This window comes from Falco rusticolus, chromosome 13, assembly GCF_015220075.1.
Source record: "Falco rusticolus isolate bFalRus1 chromosome 13, bFalRus1.pri, whole genome shotgun sequence".
NCBI lineage: Eukaryota > Metazoa > Chordata > Aves > Falconiformes > Falconidae > Falco > Falco rusticolus.
The window spans coordinates 572418-597779 of record NC_051199.1 but is presented as its reverse complement, the minus strand read 5'-3'; the positions used below and the strand labels follow the sequence as shown (position 1 = coordinate 597779).

Sequence of the window (25362 nt, the reverse complement as noted above, 5' to 3'; positions counted from 1 at the left end):
TCTGCTTTTTTCTTTCTGTTTTCTTTCTATCTGCTTTTTTCTTTTTATCGCTTTATCTGCTTTTTCATCTGCTTTTTTCTTTTTGTCTGCTTTTTTCTTTCTGTCTGTTTTCTTTCTGTCCGCCTTTTCTTGTCATCCGCTTTTTTTCTTTTTGTCACTTTTTTCTTTTTATCTGCTTTTTTTCTTTTTGCCTGCGTTTTTTCTTTTTATCTGCTGAGCACAGTTGCCACCTGGTGCTGCGCAGCACCTGGCACTGCAGGCAGCAGCGATCCGCAGGGAAGCTGTGTCCCATCCCAGAGGAATCCCAAACCCATCGTGGGCTGCCAGGGCAGCGCATCCCCCGGGAACCGTCCCTCCGCTTCCTCCTTCCTGCTTCCCCAAGCCAAATGCTTTGGGACAAATGGTACCCAGTTTTGGTACACCAACAGCGGACGCTCCGCGGGCAAAAATTGCGTTTACGAAGGAATCCGGCTGCGCAGCATCGTCCTGCTCCCGGTGGTCAAGGGGCTGGAAAAGTGAGGGGAGTGGAAAAGGACCATTCATTTGCTGGGGTTCGGTCCCCTGTTCTCCAGCAGAGGATTCAGAAAAGCTTCGCCGGCTCCGTGAAGGACCTGGGAAGCAAAGTGTGCGTTGAGGATGGATGGAGAGGCCACGCGAGGTCGGCTCCACTCAACTCGTTTTCTCATTTAATCCTCCCTCCCTTCGCCCAGCAGGTTGGCCAGGAGGCCGGGAAGGGGGAGAAGTCCCATAAAATCAGTGGTTGGGAGGGACTCTGCTTTGGGGAGAAGGCGGCGCTGCCATCGGGATGCTCTTGGGTGTGCGGATGCTGCATGAATTGGCGCAAATAAAACCCCAAAGCGCTTTCGGGGGACGCAGCGGCTGGGGACATGAGGCTGCACTGGCTGCTGGGCACCCATCAAACCGTAATTGCATTTAATTCAGGCAACTTCCAAAAGCTCAGGTGCCCGTATTTAAAAAAGAAATTATAAATCACACGTGAGGAACCTGGAGGCAACGGGCCACGCTGTCACCTGGGATTAACTGGCCCCGCAGAACTCTGGTGTCGATGGAAGGATGCTCGGCGCCTGAAATCAGGTCAAGTCCAGCGACGTGAAATGGGGATTTTTACCAGCCCTACCCCTTGGATTGAAACTCCGTGCTGCCTGCCAGGAGCAGAAAAAATCCCACCCAAAACCCATTTAAACCATTATTTCTCCATCTCAAATTCCACCGGAGATTAACCCCCCCCCCCGATGGACGCATCGCACGGCGCTGTTAAGACGTTTTGCTCTGCTTTCACACGCGGGGCTTATTATTTATGTGTCTGGGTCACAGAACGGGGGGTGTTCGGATGCTTGGGGCAGCGTCTAAGCGCCCTTCAGTGCAGGGCATCCATTTCAGATAGATTTGTTGTTTCAAACATGCTGCAGAATTCTTGCTTTGCCTTTTCCCTGTGTCACACAACCTCCCTACAACGGGGCTGGCCGCTCCGTAGGAATAAAATGCTCCGACGCGCATGGAATCCCAGCGGCGGTCCGCAGGCTTCAGGCAGCAGAGGGTTAACGACAGCTGGGTAAGGAGGATGGATTCGATGTGGTAGGTAGCCTGGGATGTGAGTAATTTCACAACCCCCCTGAGGAATGTGGAAGATCCACACACCCCGAGGTTGCAGACACATCCCACGCAGGCTGCGCATAGCGTCGCCCGACCCAACGCCTGGATTTACTGGTTTCACCGGCAAACACCGCGACGCTGCGGTACTTGGGCATTTCTCACGAGAGGCGATGGCTTTTTCCTCGTCTGTGTCTTGGCTGAGGAAGGACAATGAAGGAGAGGGAAGACGTTCCCTACACCTAAGCCGACGGTTTTACTTGCAGATGATGTTATGGTGACCAAGAGGGCGAAACGCGACGCTGGCACATATGGACACCAGGGGGTTGTTGTTGTTGCTGCCCAAGCCTTGCTATGAAAAAAATCTCCTAAAGTCAGGTTTCCGTTTGCTGGAAAAGGTGCGAAGAAACTCGACAATTAGAACTTGCGGCGGTCATTTCTCAGAAAACAGTGGTTGCAAATCTCCTGCGTCAGAAAATGAATAAATGGTGAGAGCAGCAGGATTCATCCCATACCCTCCATAGGTTGGGTTGGTTTTTTTTTAGTGTTTTGTCTGGCATCTCCAGTTGCTGGAAAAGGTGCGAAGAAACTCGATAATTAAAACTTGCATCGGTCATTTCTCAGAAAACATTTTTCCTGCGTCAGAAAATGAATAAACGCTGAGAGCAGCAGGATTCATCCCATACCCTCCATAGGGGTTTTTGGTTTTGGGGGTTTTTTTTAGTGTTTTGTCTGGCATCTCCAGTTGCTTTCGCAGAATGCTGCTTCTCCTCCTCCCAAAGAGCGACAGCCGTGCTCACGGCCCGCGGGGCTTTGGAGGTGTTCACCCAAAAACCTGAGAAAGAACCTCAGCCCCCCTGGACTCGGGAAGGTGCCACGGCAGGTGCTCCAGCTCACCATGAACGGGCCGGCAACCAGGGCCAGCACCATCCCTGGCCACCGTGCCGGCCGCGTGGACCTCGTGGCCAATGAGGTGCTCCATGTCACCAAACACCTGAGGAACATCGGCAGGAAATTGCAGAACTTCCGCGAGCTCTTCCGAAAAGGTAAATTTATTTTATTTATTTATTTTTTAATTTGCTTACAAGCCGATTTTACATTCAGCAGAAGTGATCCTGTGTCATTCTCGCTGCTTTATTTATTTAAAACACTGAATTTAGATGGCTCTCAGACAATTTAGGGTGGCTTCTCTCAGCACAGCTATTTAATTATGCAAGCATCTTTTCCTGTAATGAATTGCATCAACGGGTAACACTTCAGAGCACTTAACCACCTGAGTGCATGGGTTTCCTCCAAAAAAAGCGATGCAAAATCACATCAAGTACTACTGACAGCGACACCCAAGTGAGTTAAACTGGCTCAAGGAAAGGGGGCCTGCGAGGACACCCCCCACCCCCCCAAAAAACTGGGATTTGTCACTGGGAAGGACTCCAAACGCCACCAGCCCAAGAAGGGCTGGGGCTGGTGATGCTCTGGATGCGGGGGGAGGGTGCTGAGCCTGTGTCACAGCCTGGACGCGTGCTCCAGCAGAAGCACCGTGCTTTCCCGGCTGGCGTGCCGGCGCTTTCCCCCTCTGCCCTCCTCTCCCCTCCCCCAGCCTCTGTACTTGCAGGACATCCACCGGGCTGGAGCCCAATTAATAAAATTAAACTGAGGATGAAAAAAAAAGAGTTACCACAAGCACAGTGCTGCTCCAGAAACCTCGCACAGCGTGGCAGCCTTAACAAAACCCCTTCAGCTGCTTGCTGGAAGAAGGAATCTCCTGGAGGAATGCCACTCTCTCCACCGAGGCATCCGGAGATCCCAGTGATCCCAGTCTCCCCACCCAGAGCTCCAGGTGATGGTGATGACCTTACCCCGGGCACGCCGGGTGACTTGGGTTGGCCACGCTTCTCCAGCAAGCTCCCGGTGGCGGTGCTGCTCTTGGCTCCGCGAGATGCCCCCGCGTGATGCTGGCTGCACGTGGGAATTACCCCTGCCCGGGCTGGTGCTTTCGGCGAGCATCTTCCCCAGCGCTCAGCTTGGGACCGTGTTTTTCTCTTGATCTTTGGATGGTTGGTTGGTCTTTGGATGGAAAGACACAAAGGCAGGGTGTGCTCCCGCAGCAGGAGGCAGGGACAGTCGTCTCCAGGGCTCACAGCGTAGAACCCGGACAAAAAGCAGTGTGGAGCCTTGGGGAGGGGTGGCCCAGGTGACAAAGGACCAGGCAATTGCCACATCCATCCTCACTGCACGCTGGGGTGCTCAGCGGCCGTTACGTTCTGTTTTGTGCAGAACTGGAGTATCAAGGAAGAACTGGGTGCGCGGCAGTGAGCTCATCCTGGGAGAGGGGAGGACAAGAGCTTATGCATGCAAAAAAAAAATCACAATTTCTCCCCTTCCTCATTTTAGGAGAAGTTACTTCAGCTTCTGTGGAAGCCAAGCTGGCAGACTTACTGCAAGCCATCTCCTCCTTCCTGAACACGTGTCCTGCTTTGACCGGGGATGCCATCCAGCCTGCCGTAGCAGCCCTTATCGCCAATATCGACGGTAAATCCTAACCCTAGAGAACCTGACGAGCGCTGTAGTTGTTGCCCTGGGCTCAGTGGTGATGGGAAGCTTTTAGGTGGGCTCAGCACAGACACAGCTGACCGTGTGCGTGGAAAGCAACATCAGCACCGAAGCTGAGCAGAAGTTGGTGACCGTCAAGGCTTGTTTGTATCCAGGTCCCATCTTTAGGGAAGACAAGGCTTTGAAAACGTGTGAAAGTGAGATAAAGGCTTAGAGGCGAAGCTTTGCTATCCAGGCTGGCGATCCTGCTGGCAAAGCGTATTCTGATAATAAAGACGCATTGCGTTTGGATGCTGAGCCCAAGGAACGGGAACACGAGGCTCTGGGGGGGCTGTTCTTGGCTCGGTTGTGTCTGTTGGAGCGAGCAGGTGCCTGGTGGGACTTCTCTCCCCGTTGAAATCCTGTATAACCCTGTGCAAAATGTTTCACGTATTTGCTTGTCGGCGCGCGGCGGAGGGCGATAACACCTCGGTTGGGCGGTTTGGAGATGAATCCTTGCTGCTCTTCGCATCCCCGCTTTGCATGTCGGTTTCTGGGAGCTCAGATCTACTTAAATCTAGTGGAAGCCCCTTAACCTAGTCCCAGGCTCCTCAGGAGGAAGGCGCAGTGGTTCCAGACCTTTGTCCTGGAGGTCTGATGAGCTCCAAGAGGAAACACTGAGGGTCCCACCTCAACACGCTGCGGGTGGTCCCTACCGGAGCGGAGCCGGGACCACCTCTCAGCAGGGAGCTGGAAGGGAGGAAAGTGCTCTGACCACACCACCGCTGTCGCTCTGGTTCCTTTCCTCCCCTGCCTTCCAAAGCCTGGCCGGCGTGAAAATATTATTTGCTGTGTAAAATAGCAGCAGTGACGGAACGGGCAGTGTAAGGAGACTTCGTAGGGGTCCGCTCCTGTGTGTTGTCCCAAGGCTCTATAGTAACTTGCCATTGTGCTTGGCCCAAAATAGTAATTAAAAAAAAAAAATTCACCCCTTGGAATGGGCTGTGCTGGAGGAGCTCAGTGTCAGGAGAGCAGCCGAAGCAGCTTTCTGCGCCACGATCCGTGCCCATCCCACTGCCCGGGCCAGCGCAGGGACCGCTGCTGTAGCTTCCCCAGGCTGAGAGGAGTTTGCTATCACGGCATGTCACCTCAGAAGCAGAAGATGGGCCATTTCTCAAAAATTCCTGTACTTTCCCCTTTTGTGAGCTTCTGACCTGCAAAAGAAAGTTTTGGGGTTTACCATCTCCACTTTAGCCTCCAAAAAAAAAAACCCACCAGAAAAGGACAGACTCATTCGACAAGAATGCCCTGAAATGGTCTGAAGAGGGTGGGAACGGGGATCCTGAGCGAGATTCCTGGTAAATAAGGAGCCTCACCTTAACTTTTATTAGCTTTTTTTAATAGAAGTGGAGGGGTGTTGCCGTACAATGTTGCAATCCTTTGGGCTATAAATCCCTTTGCTCTAGAAAAACACTTTTTATAGCACTTACCAGTACCTGAAATTTGCAAACAGGCTACAATAATTATAATGAACGTACCTGCAATTATACTGCTCGAAGAGACAAAACTGAGAGATGGGCGAGGGAAGGTTTGACCACACCGATGCTGTGGTTGCGCATCCCAGTTCTCTTGCTCCCCTTGTTCTCCTGCTCCTTTCCAAAAGGCAGCCGTTACCTCTGGAGCCCAAGCAGAAAGGGTCACACATGAGCCACCACCTTCATGTGAGCCTGAAACGTTCAGCACCGAAGCAGCAATTCGGAGATTCTAGGATTATTTTTTTGTGAATGAAACAAGTGTTAATGATAGAAGGGTCAGCTGAGAGTTAACTCTGGACCTGGGGGCTGCTGCAGCCAGGGGGGCAGCAGAGCCTGTAGGGTTGCTTGCTGTGACCTCTGGGGTGCAACCACAGGGAGAAGTTTCACAGAAGAAATTTAGCAGCGTTACATGGGTCTCCAGCAGACAAGGAAAGAGAAGCTGATTTGGGGAGTCCAGGGCCACAGGCGTATTTTTAGGTTGCATAAAAAAAAGTCTTTTTTTTTTAAAATTACTCATTATTTAGTGAAGAAAAATCGATAGCTTCACAGCCGAGCACAAGTTTGTTTGTTGACCATCACATCTTTGCTGTCGGTGTCTCTAATAGTTGCAGAAGTTCACTTTGTGCTTACTTCCATCTCTAATCTTTGAATAAACGTTTTCTATGTCCCGTAGCGCAGTTTCATCATTAAATCACCACCAGTGCTCCTAAACTGAAGGCAAAATTCACCAGTTTTAAAGACTGCAACACCAGCTACACGCTTGCGGCCAGTGAATCGATTGCTCGTGAGCTGGAGCGCATCTCCAGCGTGAGGGGCAGTCAGATTTAAAGCCTTACATCCCCCTCTGGAAAATGCTCCTGGGCTGTAAACCATCTTGAGGCAAGCGACAGCTTTTTTCCTAGCTCATCGAAAATCAGGGCTTGTTTTCGACAAGAAACCAACCCCCCGATGTTTAGGGTTTTGTTTTGCTGAGCAGAGGTCACGGAGGGCTGTGATGTCTCCGAGAAGGCTCCGTTACACCCATGTGTGGGTGGAAAGAGCAGAGGAACAGCGTCTCAGGCAAGGGGCACTGCTGCCCGGGACACTTGTCCTTTCCTCTTTTTTTTTTTTTTTTTTTTAAATTTTACTTCTTTTAACCTCACGGCCCCTTTCCCCTGGTTGCCGGCACTTTCTCAGCGGTTTGCTTGGTGCATTGGGAATCACGGGCAGTTCTTGGGAAGCAGTGTGCGCTCGGCAGGTAGAAAAAAAAAAACCAACATCCCAGGGCTGCTGCGATAAGTGCAAGCAGTGGAGGCAGGAGGAGGCAGAAACGGCCCCTTCTTTGCTATTTACCAAGACACATCTGAGTTATGCAAATCGCATGATCAAACAAACGTACGCCGCACGATTTCCTCACACGGAAGCGTGTCTGCAGGAAGCCACTTGGCTACAACCACCACGCTCACGGACGGGCACTTCTGCCACTTCTTTTGGGTAGGTCGTCTCCACAGGCGGCTGTCATGGACCTTGGGAGAACTCCTTCCTGTTGGATCTGACCCAGAATTTGTCTTTGACTTAATTCAGCCGTGATTCAAAGCTGGGTTTGATCCAATCGAAATTTGGGATTCTGAACAAAACACGGAAGATTCAGCCATGGGAGACCCAGAACCGAGTGGTAGGTGACGGCGTTTGAAACAACCTTTTATCCTGTTCATAGTGTGAGCTTTTGGGGCATGATGCAGCAGGTGGTGCGGGTCAGCCTGTGAGCCACCTGGGGAAGAGGGTGCTAGAAAACAGCTGTACATTCCTCTGCCTGGGGTTTGTGTGAAGATCCTGACCGTTCGGGTCTCTCTGAGTCTCTTGATGCATTTGTAGTGGACGTTGGCTTGTGTAAGAGGAAGGGTCACAAAGCCCCCTGTTCAGGAGGCAGAAGGCGCAGTGTTCTCGAGAGAGAGGCTGGAAGCACACGATGCTGGTACTTGCACATCACCAGGTCCAGTCTCCCTACCAAAAATTTGCCTGAAGTCCTTGTTCTCAAAGGTGAACAACCTTAATTATGAACATCAGCAGTCTGAATCTGAGTATCACTTACCAATCGAGTGTCTAAGAGGGGTCTCTATCCCCCAAAAGCACAACCCCCTCCTTCCAGAGCCCTGTGGTCAACAGGGGGTCAGTCCCAGGTGCTTTGGAGAACGGTGAAAAAAACCAACAAAACAACAAACACCCCACCACCCTGGGCTGGCTCTGTAATCAAGGAAACGCAGCAGGTGACATTAGTCCTTTCCCTGCTGCCACATTCAAGTGCATCGTTATCCCTGTTGCTGGAAACCTCTTCGTTTCGCCTTGCCTTCCAGCAGCTGGGTCTGGTCACGTCTGTGTTGTGAGAATAGAAAAGATGTTCGTTAACGCACAGTTTGTATAGCGCAGGGGCGTATGTGGGGGTAATTAAAAGATGTCGCGGCATCTTCCGCCAATCAGCTGAGCTGGTTTAGACACTGCACTGCAAGGCCATCCGCGGCCCCAGCAGCGTCCGCACGACCCCTGGTCTCACCGCTGACACGCTCATCGCCCCCATTGCGTGCAGAGGCACCAGCAGAGCCTGTTGCTGCTCGATGTTCCTCTTTTGCACGTCCCTGGAGCTCGGGGGGGCCTCTTCCCACGGCATGGCGTGAGGCTCGTCTTAGGCAACGGCTCCTTGGGGTCCATCTCTGCTTTTCAGGGCAGGGGATTCCAGCCTGGTGGTGCCACATCCGCACCTGGGTTGTGGGTGCTCAGCTACATGCTGCTGTGGAAGCACAACCATTTCGGAGGCCGCTCGACTCTTGGACTTGGCCAAGTCTTGGGCTCATCAAGCTCTAATCAGGAGAGATGCAGTGGAGGTCTGACCATGTCACAAACCCACCCAAGAGCAGGAATCTGCTTCCAAGGTCCCTCTAGAAACAACCCCGTCTCTTGATGAGATATATTTTTAGGTCGGTCAGCGAAACAGTTTTTAACATGTGACCAAGAATTCCATCCCGAACATGACAGGACTGCAAAAGCCAAATGCCCTTGAGAAATCCGAGCGTGCCATATCCACAGAGCCTTTCACCAACACAATCTCAGCCGTCAGGGGGGTTTACCTGACAGCTCTTTCGCAAAACCAAGATGACTGTAGAAATGATTTTGTCCAGTCTTAATTTTTAGCCAATAAGTGTCCTAGATTCATCATTCTGTTGCTAATTGGGAAGTCTTTTTCCTGCTTCCTGGTGCTGGAAGCATCTGCTGTGCCTTGCCGTCGGTTGAAATTCTTCTTGCCATCGATAACATTGCCTTGTTTTACCTTATTCTTAGTTTTGAAGAACGACCAGACAGAATATTAATGCAATGGCTCTTTTCTTACTCACAAAGCAAGTTTGTTTAGTAACTAAGAACTACAGAGGGCCACCATCTACCATGACAAATCTCTTTTACTAATATCTTCCTCCAAAGCCGGCAGTCGCCTCGTTTTTATTTTGCAAATCAAACACACCTGCGTTCAGTTTCTGCCGTGGGACATGCAGGGTTGCAGCCTGCGCACCTTTTTTCAATAAATTGATGTACAACATGGAAAAATTTTCCTTCCCCCTCCACCCCAGATTTCATTAATCTCCTTGTTAATACATACAGCTCTTTAAAACATCTGAGCCGGCGATTATTTCCTGTCAGTTGTGGGCGATGACACTGTCTGGTAGCGGTTCCTACCTCCTCAAAAATGAGCTGGTTTGAAAATGCAGTTTTTGCCATGGCCTTTGCTCCACTGAAGGGGGAAGAGAAGATGAGAAATCAGTGACAGACGGGAAGTGGTCCGGGTTTTGCAAAACTGTTGTCCAGGAACTTGGATTATTTTGTTCCCAAAGTTTTATTTCCCCCGATAGATGGAGAGGCTGTTCCAGGCGGCTAGAGTGTCGCCCTTTGCTGCCAGCCGCCATTGGAGTCTCACTGAGGGGTGTCTCGGTTAAAGAGGGAGGATTTCAGGCAGGAGCAGCAGCCGACAATTTGAGAGTTTCATACTTAATTGTGCCTAATTTGGTTCAAAGTGTGCTGCGGCTTAGCAAGCACGGGATTTTACACCGCTGCTGCCAAGCAGCGTGAGTCCTTCGACTCAGAAAAGAGGAGATTTGCCCCGGCGGAAAAATTCCGATGTCGTGTTGCAAAGTGCAAGGCTGAGCGCGGCGAAGGGGAAGGCGCTTCTGGGAACAGGCTTGTGATACCGAGGTTTGGCCCCGGCGCCACGCCGAATTTGGGTTTTTAGCCACTCACCCCATTTCACGGTAGCTGCAGCTGAAAGGGAAGTGATGCTTCTGCTGAACGGCACAACAAAAGCTTCTCCTGCTAAAAATACCTGCCCGCCCACCGCTGGGGGGGATTGTTCTCCCCATAACAAAAGGCAGAGAAAGGAGGTGAGCTTTCCAGAAAGCTGGTGATGCAGCTTGAGGGGATGGTTTTGCCCTTCTGAGGATGAGGCACAGCTCCACGTGGCAGCCGGCCTGCTCCACCGCCAGTGCCGGCCGTGCCGAGATGCTCTCCCTTAGGGTGCAGGTCTGGTGCCAATGCTGGAAGGGGTTTCTGCTGAAAACCCAGCTGTCGTCGGGTTGCCCAGTAAGAGAACTGGTTTTCAATGGAAGGGTCCATTTGTAAAAGAGGCTGCAGAGTCATATCGAAGGGACCGAGGACCAAGCCGGCGTCTCTCCACGTCTGTGCTCCTATATCCCAGTGGATGCTCTGTCCTCACTGGTCAAGGCAAAGCACTTTCATCAGGATTTGAAAGATGAATTTGTGGGTATTTATGGGAGCCCCTGCAAGGACGAGCTCCATTTTCCTCCCAGTACAGGGAAACTTATAGAGATGTTTGCATTATTTAGCCCATAGGCAACCAAGGAGGGCACAGTTCATCAGGAAGGGACATCCTGAAGGTGTCCAACAGACTGCTGGCTGATGACAGCTGCGACAATGAAAAGCAATACATCCAAGGCAATTAATTTCCTTGATGAGATGCATATGAGGCACAGGAACCACTTGGCCTAGACCTTGAAAGGTTTTGAATAGATGGGACCAATTGCTGCTGCTCCTGAATCACAGAGGGGTTGTGTAGAGGGAAAGCATGCTTTTAAATTTGTGAGAATGCAGCCAACAGCAGCTACAGCAAGGCTAGGAAAACTTTTTTACGTCCAATTTTTTCACCTTCCGACTTTTATAGCTCTGGGGAGACCCTATAGCAGCCTGACCGTGTCTAAAGGTGCGCACAGAAAAGCTGGAGAGGGGCTTTGTACGAAGCGTGTAGCGACAGGACAAGGGGGAACGGCTTGAAACGGGAAGAGGGAAGATTTAGGCTGGATATGAGGAAGAAATTCCTCGCCGTGAGGGTGGCGAGGCGCTGGCACAGGCTGCCCAGAGCAGCTGCGGATGCCCCATCCCTGGGAAGGGATTCCCATTCCCTGGGAATGTTCAAGGCCAGGCTGGACGGGACTTGGAGCAACCTGGTCTGGCAGAAGGTGTCCCTGCCCGTGGCAGAGGGCTGGAACGAGATAGTTAACGTCCCTTCCAACCCAAACCGTTCTGTGATGATTCTCTAATTGCATTGAGATGAAGCAAAAGGCTTGTGAGACCCTCGCTTCTCTCGCAGCACCTCACAACGGCTGCTTTCGAAAGCAGAACGTTTCACTTTGCCCGTCACCAGTGCTGCTCGAGTTGAGTCACTTCTTCCTGTTGTACAATCCCCTGTGAGCAGTAAACAAGAAAAATTAAAGCTGTCGCCCGCTCGTCTCAAGTAACCAAGAGCAGTTAGGATTCAAATCGAATTACTACACCCTGGATGATGAACCACCTTACAGAAAAACCAGAATGAGATGTTTGGTAGACTACCCGTGGCCCGTCTCCAGGTCACCGCTGAGTGTGGAACATTGATTTATCATGACCAAGCAGTAGAGGTGCTGGGCTCAGCGTCCCGTTCTCTCTGAGCGTCGTCGGGGCTTCTGAGTCCCTTCCCCAGGTCCCCCACGCGCGGCCGGCCGTTCTGAGCAGTTCCTGGCAGTTCCTTCAGCCCTCAGTGGTTTGTGGTGGAAAACCCAAGCATGTCATCACATATTTGCAGTGTCTCATTCCACTTCAGAGTAAAATGGTCAGAAAACTTTCAAAGATCCAGGCCAGCATAAATCTTGATTATTTGCTCAGCAAAGACGAGTAAGCCAGGAGCATTCCCAGCTCAGTTCTTGGTGCGGAAGGGGACGCGGCATCTGGCCCATGCTGCTCCGGGCTGACAGCGTGGGAAAGTGGGCTTTCAGTGGCCCACCAGCCTTCTTCATGGTTATTTCCATTTTTAAGCCGATGGTCAGGTCAGATCGGTTACGTCCACGGCTGGGACGCTGTAACTGCACCATTCTCAGAGCGCGCTCTCCTTTGACACCAAACAAGGAGCTCTGGGGAACAAAATTGTGATACTTCCCCATCTTTCTTTTAATTGTACTTCTCTCTTCAGGTCCTTTCTTTGCACTGACATCTTTAGAGAGTGGTAAACCCAAACCACTGGGCCCAGAAGCAGCTGTAACCACATGAGACACAAATGGACTTTTCTACCAAACATCATTTGAGCAACATTTGCAAGTCCTTGCTCACTGTCAGACTCAGCTATCAGTGAAGCAACTCTAGATTTAGGTCAACCACATCCTGTTTCCTGGAATGTCAAAGGGACAAAGAGCAACATTTTCTTTTGGTTTTACCAATTGTGCCCAGTTTCGTATTTTAAAATGCTTTTCCTTTTTGTTTTTTTTGGTTTGGGTTTTGTTTTTGTTTTTTTTTTTGGCCAGCAACTTTCAGCCCAAGTCAATTGGAGTTTCAGCCCTCAGTGACAAATACCTGACGGGGTGGAAAGCAAGATGAATGGCATCAATAGAACCTCGAGTAAAACACATCTGCTCGCCTCCACGCTGCTACACACACAACTGTGCGCTGCACACACGTAGCCCGTACGGAACCACACAGCAGCAAGGGGCAAGCCCCGTTTATATTTTGCACGCACAATAATTTGTACCAGCTGGGGACTGAGTGCGATATAGGATTTGATAGTGTAGATTATCGCCGTAAATAAGCACATATAATATCAAGAAACGATCCCTGCGCGTAAAACGTTGCGCCACGCACGCACGTGATGCAGGAGGAGCAGGCAGCTTCTGCTGCACAGCCCAGCCCAGGCATTGCAGCGATGCCCGCAGTGCCCAGCGCACGCGGTTGTGCTGATGGGGCTATACAGCATGTGCGCACGGCGTCGGTCGAGGCGCAGGGCACGCAGCATCACCCCGTGAACCCCTCCGGTCTGCCAGCACCCAGCTAAGGACAGGGGCACCACTTCAGCTCAGAATTCAGCTCAGCTACAATAAACGTTTCTAATTGCAAACCCTGAAAATCAGGTTCAGGTGTCCCCCCTGGACATTCTCATTTTCCAGGAGTTCTGCCCCAGGATGGAAGAATTTACCGTTCTCCCACGTTTTCCTTTGAATCCCATCTCGCCCTTGGCCCCACCCACCTTGCTGGGCCACCACGGTGTGTTGCTTCCCCGCAAACTTCCAAGGACAGCGGGGCTCAGCCGTGCTCCCCAGCACCTCTGGGATCCATCCTGCTGACCTCAGGGAGCGCTGGGTCAGGCATTTCGGTGACACGGTTTCTTCTTCAACTCCAGGTCTCAACAACCAAGAGAGGGCACCTGAAAATAGGAAGCGGTACAGTGAGATATTCCGGAGCCTGGATGCCATAGAAATCTCAATTGGAAACACGTATGTAGAGAAATGGGGCTGAACTAGTTTTCTGGGTCTTTGGAACCCCAATTTATCCCATTGCATTTTTTTTTATTGTTATACAGGACGGTTGACATGTTCACCAACGATGCTGATGGCACCGATGATGGAGATGTGACCACAGAAAGAGAGGTCATTCCGGTAGGCAAAGAAAGAGATTTGTTTTATTAAAGCAATTATCAATATCCATTGCCCAAGTGCATGACTAAGTTGTTAAATTCAAGGTCTTTAAGATTGTTTTTCGGGTGATCATCTGAAAAAAGCAGTTACAGCTCTTGAATAGACAGAAAAGAACTTCACAACACTCGGTCATCACCGTGACGGAGGTGGTGATGGAAGAGATGATATTTATCGGAAACATTCAGGCATTTACTGTTTGGATTTCTATTTTTCTGAAAAACAAGATGTGTAAATCACTGGTTTAAGTTCCTCATGCTAAGAAAAAGATCAGACAAGACAGCAAATCCGAAATACATTTAAGAGTCATGCGTTGAAAACCTCGAAAAATTTGGCCTTAAGCAACAGAAGACCTTCAAAACAGAACTTAATGTTTTTTCACTTGCTTTGGGCAGTATGGGACTTTTGGGGATAATCAGCTTCATTTCACACTTTTCTGTATAAGCTAAGGGGCTAGGAACTTCATTTTTCTCCGGCAGCAACCGTTGTCATGTAATCCTATTATCCCGTGAGCTAAACTGAAAAATAAGCATCAAATATTTCACGATTTAGAGTAAAGTAAGAGCTGCCAGCATGCCGTCCTGCAGCCCTTTTCCAGCCTTGATCCCTTTTCCAGCCTTGAGCCCTTTTCCAGCCTTGAGCCCTCTGCCTTAACGATGCGTTTCCTCCGTGTTTCCCGTTCACACCGCTCTACCCTCCCTGTCAAATCTCCGGCTGTTTTAACCGTGCTGGGCTGCTTCACTAAGCAAAATCCATGCTGCAGCCGGTCTGTTTTTAAAAAATTCTCTAAATTTCTGAATACTCATAATACTCATTTTTCTTTCACCGTTTTCCTCTTCTTCTTTTTTTTTTTTTTTTTTGCATTCTCCTCTCCCCTGACAGTTGAGTGAAAGTTTCTGCAAGAGCAAAACCAGTTCAGAGAGGCAAGTGCAAGCAGACATAACAGGTAACATTGCTAATTAAAAATGAGAACGCTTAGTTAATCACCTGGCAATGGTGCTGGCAGCCTCCTAACGCCACTGATGGATAATGCCTGATGCCCAGCGAGGATGTGGATGCCCGTTTGAGCTCAATAATCCTGCTGCTTCCTCCAGCACGCAGATCTTCCCCTGTTCAGCAATTAACATCTCATTAAGGAGCTTCTCACGAGGTCTGGATTTCTAAATACTGAGACATCAATTCCCAAAGCTCTGCTGGTTTGGAGCACAGTAACAATCTGCCCAGTGAAGCTTGGGAGATCCTGAAGCACTTTGACATTCTCCCCAGCTCTGTACTTGCGCTGGCACCAGAAAATGCAACACACAATTGGTTTTTCTTCATATAAAGTCCCTATGAAGAAAAAAAAAAAAAAAGTTCTAAACTGCTTTTCTCACCTATTTCAGCTTGAAGTGTATTTAGATTTGCTCACTGCAGCATGATAAATCTACACCAGGTTCCACCAAACAACAAAAATACTTCCTGCAACTCCCCAGTAACCCATTAGGTCCTTTACTTTTAGATTTATTTTTTTTAAATCAAGTATTTAATTAAAAGTGGAGGGCAGAGGAATATACATGTCTAAATTACCTGGAACTTGCACAGTTCCACGGGCAGGGCTGCTGTGAATCAGACCATAATGACGTTCAGTGGAAGACATTTTTTTGGGGGTGTTTTCAGAGTATTTCACAGCACCCACTCTGGAAGCTCCAATTTTGCCATTCTTGGGGCATCTGCCCATCAGCCAGAGCCGTTCTGAACCTGGATTTATTCTGTTGCAGTTCAGGAGGCAGACAAAATGCTGATAAGATGCGAAGGTGGCATCGACGCAGCCCTCGAATATGCCAAAATGTGGTGTAAATATGTCAAAGAGCTTCTCAGCTGGATTGAGAAACGCCTGAGTTACGGTGAGTCTGTGCACAGAACCAGCTGGAAGTCCGTACAATTTTCTATATTTATTTTTTTTTAAAATCACAGCCAAAGACACACAGTTGCAAGTAAAAATACAGCAGTGAGAAACTGGCCAAACAGCAACCCTTGTAGTTGCTTTTGCCTGAAGATAAAGGCATGGAGTTGGAATTTCTTCTTCCCTGAATGATCCAATTGACTGGAATCCCCTCTGGCTTTGACAAACCCACCGCTGCGACCGGGATTCTGGTGTCTGTTGTCCCGGTTTACCCGCCCCCAATCCGCTCTGCCCTTTTACAGAGACAGAGTTTGCCAAAGGGATGGTGAAGATAGCAGAATCGGGACGAAACGCCATCCTCCAACAGGTAGGGATCCTTGTGACATTCCTGCCTCACTGCATGGGGATCCTGGAGGAGGAGGAGGAGGAGGATGGGAGTCCTATGTGGAGCAACCATGAGGCTGTCCACACACGTGAACTGCTTATAGGGTCCAGCTTAAGCCCTACAGCAAATATTCCTCCAAACCCATTCCTACGCCTCTCGGTATCGGGACAATTCCTTTTGTCTTCAAAATTTAGGAAATGACTGGAAAATTGGAGGGATAAACCTGCTGTGTTGTCTGAAATAACCCCCCCTCATTCAACCAGCGTAGGTGCTGCCCACCTTTTGGTGATAGATCTTGGGCGTAGCTCCCAACAGCTCTTTAATTTAGGGAGGTTGCAGTGATTATCCATCATTTTAGATCTTTATTTTTTTTTGGTTTCTGCAGCACAACATGCCTCTTCGCATGCTGTATGCTATGGTGCTGGAACACGACATAAAGATTGGAAATTCAGCTACTGAGACCGCAGGATTGCTCCAACAGAAGGAATTCTACCAGGTACGGTGTTTCTCCAGGGATCAGACAAAATTTGCTGAAAGATTAGGTGGGAGCATTGCGGGGACCTAAGGAAGTGATTTATCCTGGTCTGAGCGGAGGGAGGGGATAAGAGGAGAAAACGCATGTGGAATCCAAGGGAAAAAGAGGCATCTTGCAAGGATTGCTTTCCAATGTCAGATACTTTTTCCTGCCCCATGAGGAACTGTTGCCATGCTGTTATTCCTCTACAGCCTCTGTCAGCCAAGAAAAATGAAATTGAGAAATGGAGGAAAGAATTCAAGGATCAGTGGACAAAGGAGCAAAAGAGAATGGTAAGAGACTGATGGACGGGCTCTGCACTTTATGCCAGTCATGGCTCAAATCGCTGAAAATAAACATTTAGGACCAAGCAGTAATTAATAAAGTAACATGCATCCTGCTATAGAACACAATTTTGAAGGGTGCAAAGGGGGAGTGCAGGCAGCATTCCTGCTTCCAAACTTCGGGGGGAGGGGGGCAAAGAATGCTGATGTCCATTGGAATGATAATATCCATTGGAACCGAGCTCTTTCCTTACGGAAAAGCTGTGACTTGTCCTTCCCACCGCCTTGCCAAGCTTCCTCAGCCTGTCCCCCTTTCCTACTGCAGAATGAATCCCTGTCGACCCTGCGCAAGTCCCGCCTGCAATACATACAGCGCTGCGAGGAGCTGGAGAAAGCCAAGCAGCTGAGCGCCAAGGCAGAGGACGAATACCAAAGCACCGCCATCAGCCACCCTGGCAGCGCCAACAAGCAGCTGGAGAAGCGGCGCCGTTCGTGTGAGGAGGCACAAGCCAAGGTGACGAGCTGAGCTCAGGCTGCTGGTCTTTCCAGCCGCCCCACGCGCGGCGTTATGGCATCTCCCCAGCTGTCCTGGTGACTTTCTCCTCCTCCGCTCTGCTTCTGGGTTGCTCGCAGGTTCAGGAGACAGAAGCTTTCTACAAGACGTGCATCAGCGACGCCAATTTTCGGCGACAAGAACTGGAGAAAGTGCGAGCCCGGATCGTCTCCCACATCCGGAAGCTCATTTACCAAGGGGATGAGGTGCTGACGTGGGTACGTCTAGTCTTATAATTTCTCTGCTAACGCTCGTTTCAGGAAAATTGCTGTCTGGGATAAGATCTCTCACCTCTTCAGCATTTCTCTGTTGAACCACCCTATAACTCACCGTTCTCAAGCAGCTGAAATTAGGCGGGGGGGCTCCGGACACTGCTTTGCAGCCAACTTGCTATCAAAAACCCTCAAATTTTCAATTACCGCTGCTTTAAGGACACAGATCTCCATAGAAAAAGTCGGGGGGGGGGGGGGGGGGGGGGGGCGGAAATCCTAGAACAAGAAACAGTGACAAATAATTTTTACCTGACCTGTTAAGCATTAGCGCAGGTAATTGAGTTTGGGTAATGAAAAACCAAAGACTGGTGAACGACTGAGGGATCCAAGGGGGGACAAAGCACCTGGGCTTTGACTAGCAATGAGGTTTTTTGTTTTCTTTCCCCTGTAAGGTCACTTTAAGGATGTTCAAGCAGCGGCAGACTCAGTCAGAACAGATTCCGGTGGGATACCAGTACCTGTCAGAGGTCTGCAAGCCGTACAAAGCGGGTGAGAAATACCTGGAATTCATCCAGGCTCTGCAGAAGAAAGACATTCACGTGGAAGTGTTTGAATTTGAGCCGCTCGCTTCTGGAGGGCAGAGGTAAAAAAAAAAAACCAAAACCAACAAAACCCATGGAAAATCCACATCCTAGCTGAAAGGTCAGGAATCTGTAGTGTATAGAAGAAAAAAAAAGGGTTTTAAACCCATTTATAAAGTCACTAGCCACACGGCAGCGCTGCGATTGCTACTTACAGAAAAACCCGCAGCATCAGACGTTAGGATCTTTTTGAGCAGATCTCTATAAAGATGCAGATCACTCCTCTCACGTAGGCACTAAATCCACAATTTCTAAATCGCTCCTGCAGCTTGAAAAGATGAAATTATATTGAACAACTTTGTTTTCCTCGTTTTGTACAAGTGTTTTGCCAGCATCTCCTTGAAAACTCGGTGCACCCCTCTAAGCCCTGGGAAGGTGCTTTGCCTCGGGTGCTCACGAGGCAGCTCAGTGATGCAATATCTGTCGTCTGATGCTCTTCACTGCTGGAAAATTGTTTGCAATCCCCTTCCCAGGTCCCCTCCCAGCAGCAAAAAGAAGGTGGCATTGCATTACACAGGACCCTCTTCCGCAGCAAAGGATGCCAGCATGCCAGAAGATACCTCTAGAAAGCAGTTCTCCACAAACAGCGAACAGAGTAGGTTGAATTTAATAAAAACAACCCGATTTTCTCTCAGGTCACTGTAGTTTAATATAGATTAGTAGCCAAAGAGGTGGGAGAAGTTCTCAGGTTCTTAGGGCAGCGCTTAAGGCTTTGCTCAGACTGGGAGAAACTATCGAAGAGTATTTACAGGTTTTCTTGAGAGCTTGGCTTGGGCTTCAAACCCATGTCGAAGCATCCCAAGAGCACTTGGGGGGATCTGTCAGCCTGTCCAACTTCCGCAGGCGCGAACAGATCCCTCTGCAGTGACACAGAAAGCCTTGGTGGAAGCTGTGAATCCCGGTCCCTGGATTCTCCCAGTTCTAGCCCAGGTGAGAGCCCCAGTTGCCTAACGTTGCCCGAAACCCTAAACTGGGAATACAGCCTACGCTGACCATCTCTGCGCATCGTGAGGACAAGAATGGCTGTTTACATTTTAAATGTAATTATAAATTTTAAATTTTCTCTCTTCTTAAGGAAACTCCAACAGGAAATTGTCGAAAGCTCCATCCACTGGCACCATGTCCTCCTCCGATGATTTTGAAGAGAGAGATTCCTTGCAGACTTTTGAAAATGGTAAGCCATGCACGTAGTTGACTCTCGAGGTGGAAACCGTGCTGACGTATCGCTTCCTTTTCACGCTTTAACGCTGTTTCCACAGAAAACGGCACATCCCAGCAGCAGTTTAAGAACATCCTCCTCTCCAGCGCGGCGCAGACTCACCGGCTTCGGAAGCTGCGGGGACCGTCCAAGTGCAGGGAGTGCGACACCTTCATGGTCAGCGGCTTCGAGTGCGAGGAGGTGAGGGCTAGATGTCGTTGCAGATACCTCGCATGGGAGCCTGGGGCGACCCTCGTCCCACCGAAGGTCTGCAGGAACGGGTTCTCCGCTTTCTCTTCCCCGGAATGACCCCACGTGGATTTTGCTGTCCTTGAGTAAGCCACCAGCTGCCACTTGCCTGCAACAACCCTCTTGGGGGTTTTGGTGGTTGAGGGAACAGGAGATGTTCTTCAAGTTCAGGCACTACTGCAGGGGGGGGACCACAACCAGACCATGAGCTGGGTCGGTTCTGCTCTTTCAGTGCTGCCTGGCCTGCCACAAGAAGTGTCTTGAGAACCTGCTCATCACCTGCGGCCACAAGAAGCTGCCCAACCGTGCACCTCTTTTTGGCATTGACTTCACGCAGGTGCCTCGAGATTTCCCAGAAGAAGTTCCCTTCATAGTGGTGAAATGCACCTCAGAAATCGAAGCCCGGGCCCTCGGGGTGCAGGTGAACAGTCGGTTATTCTTTCTTCCTTCTTCTCTTCTCTGCACCCAAAATTCCTGACCTCTCCCCCTCTGAACCACGCAGGGGATCTACCGGATAAGTGGATCTAAAGCACGGGTGGAGAAGCTGTGCCAGGCGTTCGAGAACGGCCGGAGCCTGGTCGAGCTCTCCGAGCACTCCCCTCATGACATCACGGGGGTCCTGAAGCATTTCCTGAAGGAAGTGGGTACCAAACCTCTGCAGAGAGGGCAGCTCTTGGCTGACGGCATCCCTTGGTGCTGGACCAGCAGGATGAAGTAACACACTCTTTTTCTTCCCTCTCGCTGCAGCTTTCAGTGCCGGTGCTGCTGTCTCAGCTCTACGATGACCTCATTGCGCTTGCCAAAGATTTGCAAAAACCTGGGGAGAAGCTGGACGGGGCAGGCTTGGCTTCCGACCCCATCCAGAGCATGAAGGAGTTGCTGAGCAAATTGCCTGGAAGCAACTACAACACTCTCCGGCACCTTATCGCACACCTGTACAGGTGAGGAGCACGGTGGCTCTCACGCTGTTAGCGTCAGGTCCAACCTCGGGAGATCCTTGTGGAGCCCAGCGGGTGTTGAGGAAGGCTGAAAAATTCATTCACAGAAAAAAACATCTTGCAGCAATTAGGAGAAAGTCTTAATGACCAAGAAGGGCCAGAAGGTCCTTGCTGATAATGCTTTACAAAGCGCAGAGCGAGAGGTCAAGGAATAACACGAATGCAGCCCATCTCAACCCAGCTCTGAAGCCAGGTCCCAAGAAACACCCATCCTTATCGGGGCTGCACCATCCAGACCACCCAGGCAGCTTCCAAGATTTTCCTCCAGTTTCCCTGTACAGACCAGAGCTCTGTTCCCCATGGGAGAAGACAGGGTTCCTCTCCCTCCTATGGGGGGTTTGGTGCACTCCATCTGTCTGCTCAGTGCATTTGGGCTGTGAGCTGGGAAGCCCCTAACGGTCCCGTTTCCCTTCCCCAGGGTGGCAGAGAAATACGAAGAGAACAAGATGTCCCCAAACAACCTGGGCATAGTATTTGGGCCAACTCTGATCCGGCCGGGCTCAGGGAGCGACGTCTCCATGTCGTGCCTGGTTGACTCTGGGTATCAAGCCCAGATTGTGGAATTTCTCATTCAGAACTACGAAAGGGTGTTTGGGATGGATGATCTGCCTTCATCCTTATCCCTTGGATGTGAAAATTCTTCGCAAGAAGCATCGACAGAGAAGGATGAAGGACCTCAGAGCCCAAGCACAGACCAGGCCATAACTCTAGAGGTAGAGCTCCCAGACACCGAGCTGGGCTTACTGACCCTGCTGTAGAGGCAGGAAGGTGGACCGGTGATTAAAGAACTTTTTTTCACAGCTAACAAAACTGTTTCCTATCAGAGGGTTATTGCAAGAGGAAGGAGCAGAGAGCCTGTTGCACATAGAGTAGGAGAAACAGAAAAAATAAGCCACAGATCACTCAGCAGCTTCTCAGACCACTCTGGATGGAGGTTTTGCTCCACGTTTGAGACCCCAGTCATTCTGGAAATGACACTTACGGGGTTCTCCATAGTAAATTGCTTGGGACGTTTCTCTCTGTGAACAGCTCGGTGACTTCAGAAGCAGCTACGTGCACCTAAGGCCCTACAGGGCTCTGCTGCATCCCTGAGTGGTGCTGTGGACCCTGACCCCCGTTTGCCCACCCCACTGCTAAGCCTTCTGCGTTCCTCCCAAGCTTCACTGCTCTTCCCTCACCGTATTTCACAACAGCACTTGAAAAACACGAAGGGGTGTAGCATCCCTGAGCTGGGACGCAGTGTGTTGGGTTTTTTTTTTCCCCTTTTTGCAGTTGTTTGATAAGCAAGAAGGAGGAAACGGCTTTCCTAAAGTTAAGCCAAAGGGAGTGGGATCTGGGTTTGGGGATTCTCTGCCTCCTGCTTTTGAGTCATGGACACTTCCAGGCAAGACCGTGTGTCTGCAGTGATGCTGGCTATGTCTGACACGCAGTAATGCTGCTTTCTCTGCAGGTCCAGCTGACTGAGGAGGCAGAAATTAGAATAACGATGCTTAGAGTTGAAATAAAAATCACCAGGGTAGACACAATTCACTCCTTGTGTGCAGAAATCCTACAGGGTTAATAAACCTTCACCGAAAGCACTTCAGGATATGCACAACTATTGCCTTTGACTGTTTTCAAAGCCATTTTTACCTACTTGTGCAGCACAACTGAATTCTACAGGAGGTGTTACAAACCTTTAAGGGGGGAGCTGCTTCTGAGGGCACTCTCATTTTGCCAGGAATAAATCCAGCTCCTGGAGCACCCCCAGGTGACCTGATCCTTGTGCAAACTCAGCGGTTCCACGCTAGCTACAGCTCCCAAGCACTCCCATTGCATTTGAGCGTAATTCCTGTGCTCCAGTTAGCGGCTTGGTTTCTGGCATTTCCCCTTTCTTGGTTCCAAACGGGCTTTCCCCGTTTGGGGAAATATTTGTGAGAATATTTCAGCATCCTGCAGGACATGGGAATCCGTGTCGGCACACTGCTGCTGTGCAGAAAGCAGCAGCCACTTTCTGGGATGAGTTTTGTGGCAGTTGTGGTCTGCCAGTGTGGACGCTGGAGTTGGCAGGTCTCAACCCGTAACTTGCTCTCGTGGCCCTGCCCTGTGACCTTCTGGAAACTCCTTCCCTATTCGCCCAAGCATTATGGACGATCTAAGGTAGATCAAGGCACTTTCAGCTCAAGCAGTTGCCTCCATTCGCTTGGCTCTGCCAGCAGTTGGGGTAAAATGGGACAGTGTCTTCATATCTTCATATAAGAGCCTTGTGTGTTCATACTCGTGGCTTTTCCCCCACAGAATTTCTCCTCCAAGCACGGTTTAAGTGTGAACTGTGTCTCTGATAACTCGCCTTGCAGGGAAGCCGCCAACGAGCTGACTCTGGAGGGAGCCCGCAGTCTGTGCAGCGTGGATGCTCCAGGTAAATCGAGTTGCCATCGTGGTGCCGTTATAGGTCTTGTGCTACGGCTGCTGCTTTTCACACCTCCTGCCTGCCTGCCTCCACGTTGCTACACAGCAGAGGAAGCGTAGCCGGGCCCCCTTTGGCGTGCTGCTCCGTCTTTGTGTCGAACGGCCGCCGTGTAGCTCACGTGAAGTCCCGAACAAATTCTTGCTGTTCTCCCAAAGGGCTTTTCCCTGCTGCTGCCTCAGCTCTCCAGTCCACAGCCATCTCCGCCAGCTCTCCTGGCTCTAATGCCTCGAGGAGAGCTTTAAGAATATAACCCCGATTCATCTGTTCTCCCCCTTTCAAATGCATACCTCACTATTAGCGCCGGTTAATGAAGCTGTTAGAGGGAGGTGGTTTATTCTGTTGATGCAGGAGGGATTTGGGTGTCCTTTCCAACAGGAAAAGACATCATCGTCCCAAATGGTTTGTCACAGTCACTTTGGCTCGCTGTTCTAAGATTACCGTCTCAATTTTTTTTGTCCAGAGATGAATACAAGCGCTAGCTCTGAGCTGGAGGACCTGGAGGACTCTGTGCAGGAAAAGCCAGACAGTGATTCGGATACGGTCCTAGGGACCCAGCCCAGGTGCCATTTCAGCCGACAGCCCATAAAATATATCCGAACGCAGGCAAAAACGAAACCAGTCATTCCCAAGTCTGCCAGTTTGCCCTTGAGGACTACCACGTTAGCCAATATGGCAACAGAGTCTGGTGCAGAAGGCAATCTGACTGACAGCAGCTCCACGGCAAAGGACGTCCTGGAGGACAGCACCAGCAGCAGGACCATCTTGACTGACATGAGCACACTCAAGCACCACTCGGGAACGAGACAGAACCTCAGACATTTTGAGATCACGCAGGAAACGGCCAGGATTGTCTCAAAGTTTAAAGTCAATGACACTTCTGCATCTCCTGAGCCTTCTCTGGAGAGCACGGGAGCTACTGAGAAAGCAGAGGACCTCAGCCCAGGGACATACCTATAGGAAAAAAAAAAAACCCCGACAACCCTAAGGGGGACAGATAATAGCAATGGAAAGGGAGAGAGGACTGAAATCCCCCGCCTGCGGGACCAAGGAACAGCAATGGGGTGACAATAACATCAGATTTGTATTTACCATGCGGGCTAGAGAAGAGGCACCTGCTGTAAACTGCCTGGGCTCCGAGCTAACCCAGGATTTATTTGCTTTTTATTAATTAAAGCCATATGAGTGATAAGAAGCAAGCTAAATGGCGCTCTCTGGAATCCACCCTGCTTTGCACGAAGGATGAATGCGCAAAGTAGAGGAAAGACAGATTGCCTGGCTAGAAAGATGTAGCCAGGAGGGAGGCAACTGAAATGTAAGACATTTGGGCACAAAACATTCCCAAATGGTCATTTTCCAGCAGCTGCAACAAGCACTGATTTTTGGTCATTTTTATTCCACAGCATTTTTGAGTGTAACTCACTTTTTGAGTGTGATAGAACAGGGTACACAGGCAAAGCTCACGTACTCTGCATCCTTTTGCTTCCATTGTCGGAGCTTCAACTTGCTAGCCCGCCCAAAGCCATCCCGTACAGGGAATGGACCAGACACTGCCGTACTCCGAGCCAGACCCCATTTCTCCAGAACATTCTCTTTCCCCCAGAGCACACCGAGCTTCTGTAATACCTCCACGGGAAGCTGCTGCTGTCGTGAAGAAGGCAAAGCCCTGAAGCCCAGCAGATAAGAAGATTTCTTGTGTCTTGCTCTGACTTGCCAGGTCTCCATCTCCCTTACAGCTGGGTTACCCCAGTGCTCCCTTCTGCCTCCTCGGAGGGGATTTTCTGTCCAGCAAATTTTAACATGAGGACGGGGAGAACTCTGTCCTGTAGTGCCATCTCGTGATACATGCATGCATGCAGAAGACAGGCTTCCGATCCTGCTCACTCCCAGGCGCAGCTTTGCATTAGAGCATCGGCAGTGCTGCAGATTGCTGTGGTGTTCGCTTGTGTGCACCGTGTGAAACGCAGATGACACCGGGAAAGCTTCTGCGCTAGGGCAGGTTTCTGCGATGACCATCTGCTGCAAAGACACCAGGAGACGTGCAAAGAAACGAGAGCGAAACGCTAAAGGAAAACATGACACTTCCCCCAAACAGCTCGAGAGGTTAAGCAATCTACAAATTTCTTTCGTCTCATCAACAGACTATGTTTTGGTCCTGTTTCTTATCAAGGTTGTAAAAGAAAGGCTAAGGATCTATTCTGAGTATTTGTACAGTCCAGACTAAGAGAGTTTCCATCTCTGGAGTGATGTATATTTGTTAATACAGTGCTTTAAATTCTTGAATACTAAATTATCTTTTACGGTAGAACTTTGGTAATAAATTACTGGGTGTTTTATTATAAGCTCACCTTGTGTTTGTTA

At 50.0% G+C, this 25362-nt stretch overlaps 1 protein-coding gene across 4 annotated transcripts; it reads left to right on the top strand.

Annotated features, from left to right (window-relative positions):
• Positions 1-131: 131 nt before the first annotated feature.
• Positions 132-25324, top strand: LOC119156503 (GEM interacting protein). Of its 4 annotated transcripts, none has more exons than XM_037406269.1 (22): positions 132-2657; positions 4003-4140; positions 13348-13441; positions 13528-13603; positions 14522-14585; positions 15397-15522; positions 15824-15888; positions 16292-16402; positions 16633-16713; positions 17030-17218; positions 17338-17475; positions 17922-18112; positions 18584-18705; positions 18954-19040; positions 19186-19284; positions 19370-19509; positions 19895-19978; positions 20060-20197; positions 20305-20498; positions 20974-21268; positions 22833-22953; positions 23465-25324. In XM_037406269.1, exons 1-22 carry the CDS (start codon positions 2510-2512, stop codon positions 23959-23961), a joined length of 3198 nt encoding a protein of 1065 aa, XP_037262166.1. In that variant the 5' UTR covers positions 132-2509; the 3' UTR covers positions 23962-25324. The 4 variants fall into 4 exon arrangements, with proteins under 4 accessions (XP_037262166.1, XP_037262165.1, XP_037262168.1 ...); XM_037406268.1 differs by having other exon boundaries at positions 133-2657; positions 19790-19978; XM_037406271.1 differs by lacking the exons at positions 132-2657; positions 4003-4140 and adding exons at positions 6827-7148; positions 7239-7329 and having other exon boundaries at positions 19790-19978.
• Positions 25325-25362: the final 38 nt, after the last annotated feature.

Bases quoted from the DNA above. Each gene is read 5' to 3' on its own strand.
- LOC119156503 (XM_037406268.1), top strand. From the start codon at position 2,510: ATGAACGGGCCGGCAACCAGGGCCAGCACCATCCCTGGCCACCGTGCC. The intron at 19,285-19,369 runs GTAAGCCATGCA...CTGTTTCCACAG, and splicing joins CTTGCAGACTTTTGAAAATG to AAAACGGCACATCCCAGCAG. The intron at 19,979-20,059 runs GTGAACAGTCGG...TGAACCACGCAG, and splicing joins CCCGGGCCCTCGGGGTGCAG to GGGATCTACCGGATAAGTGG.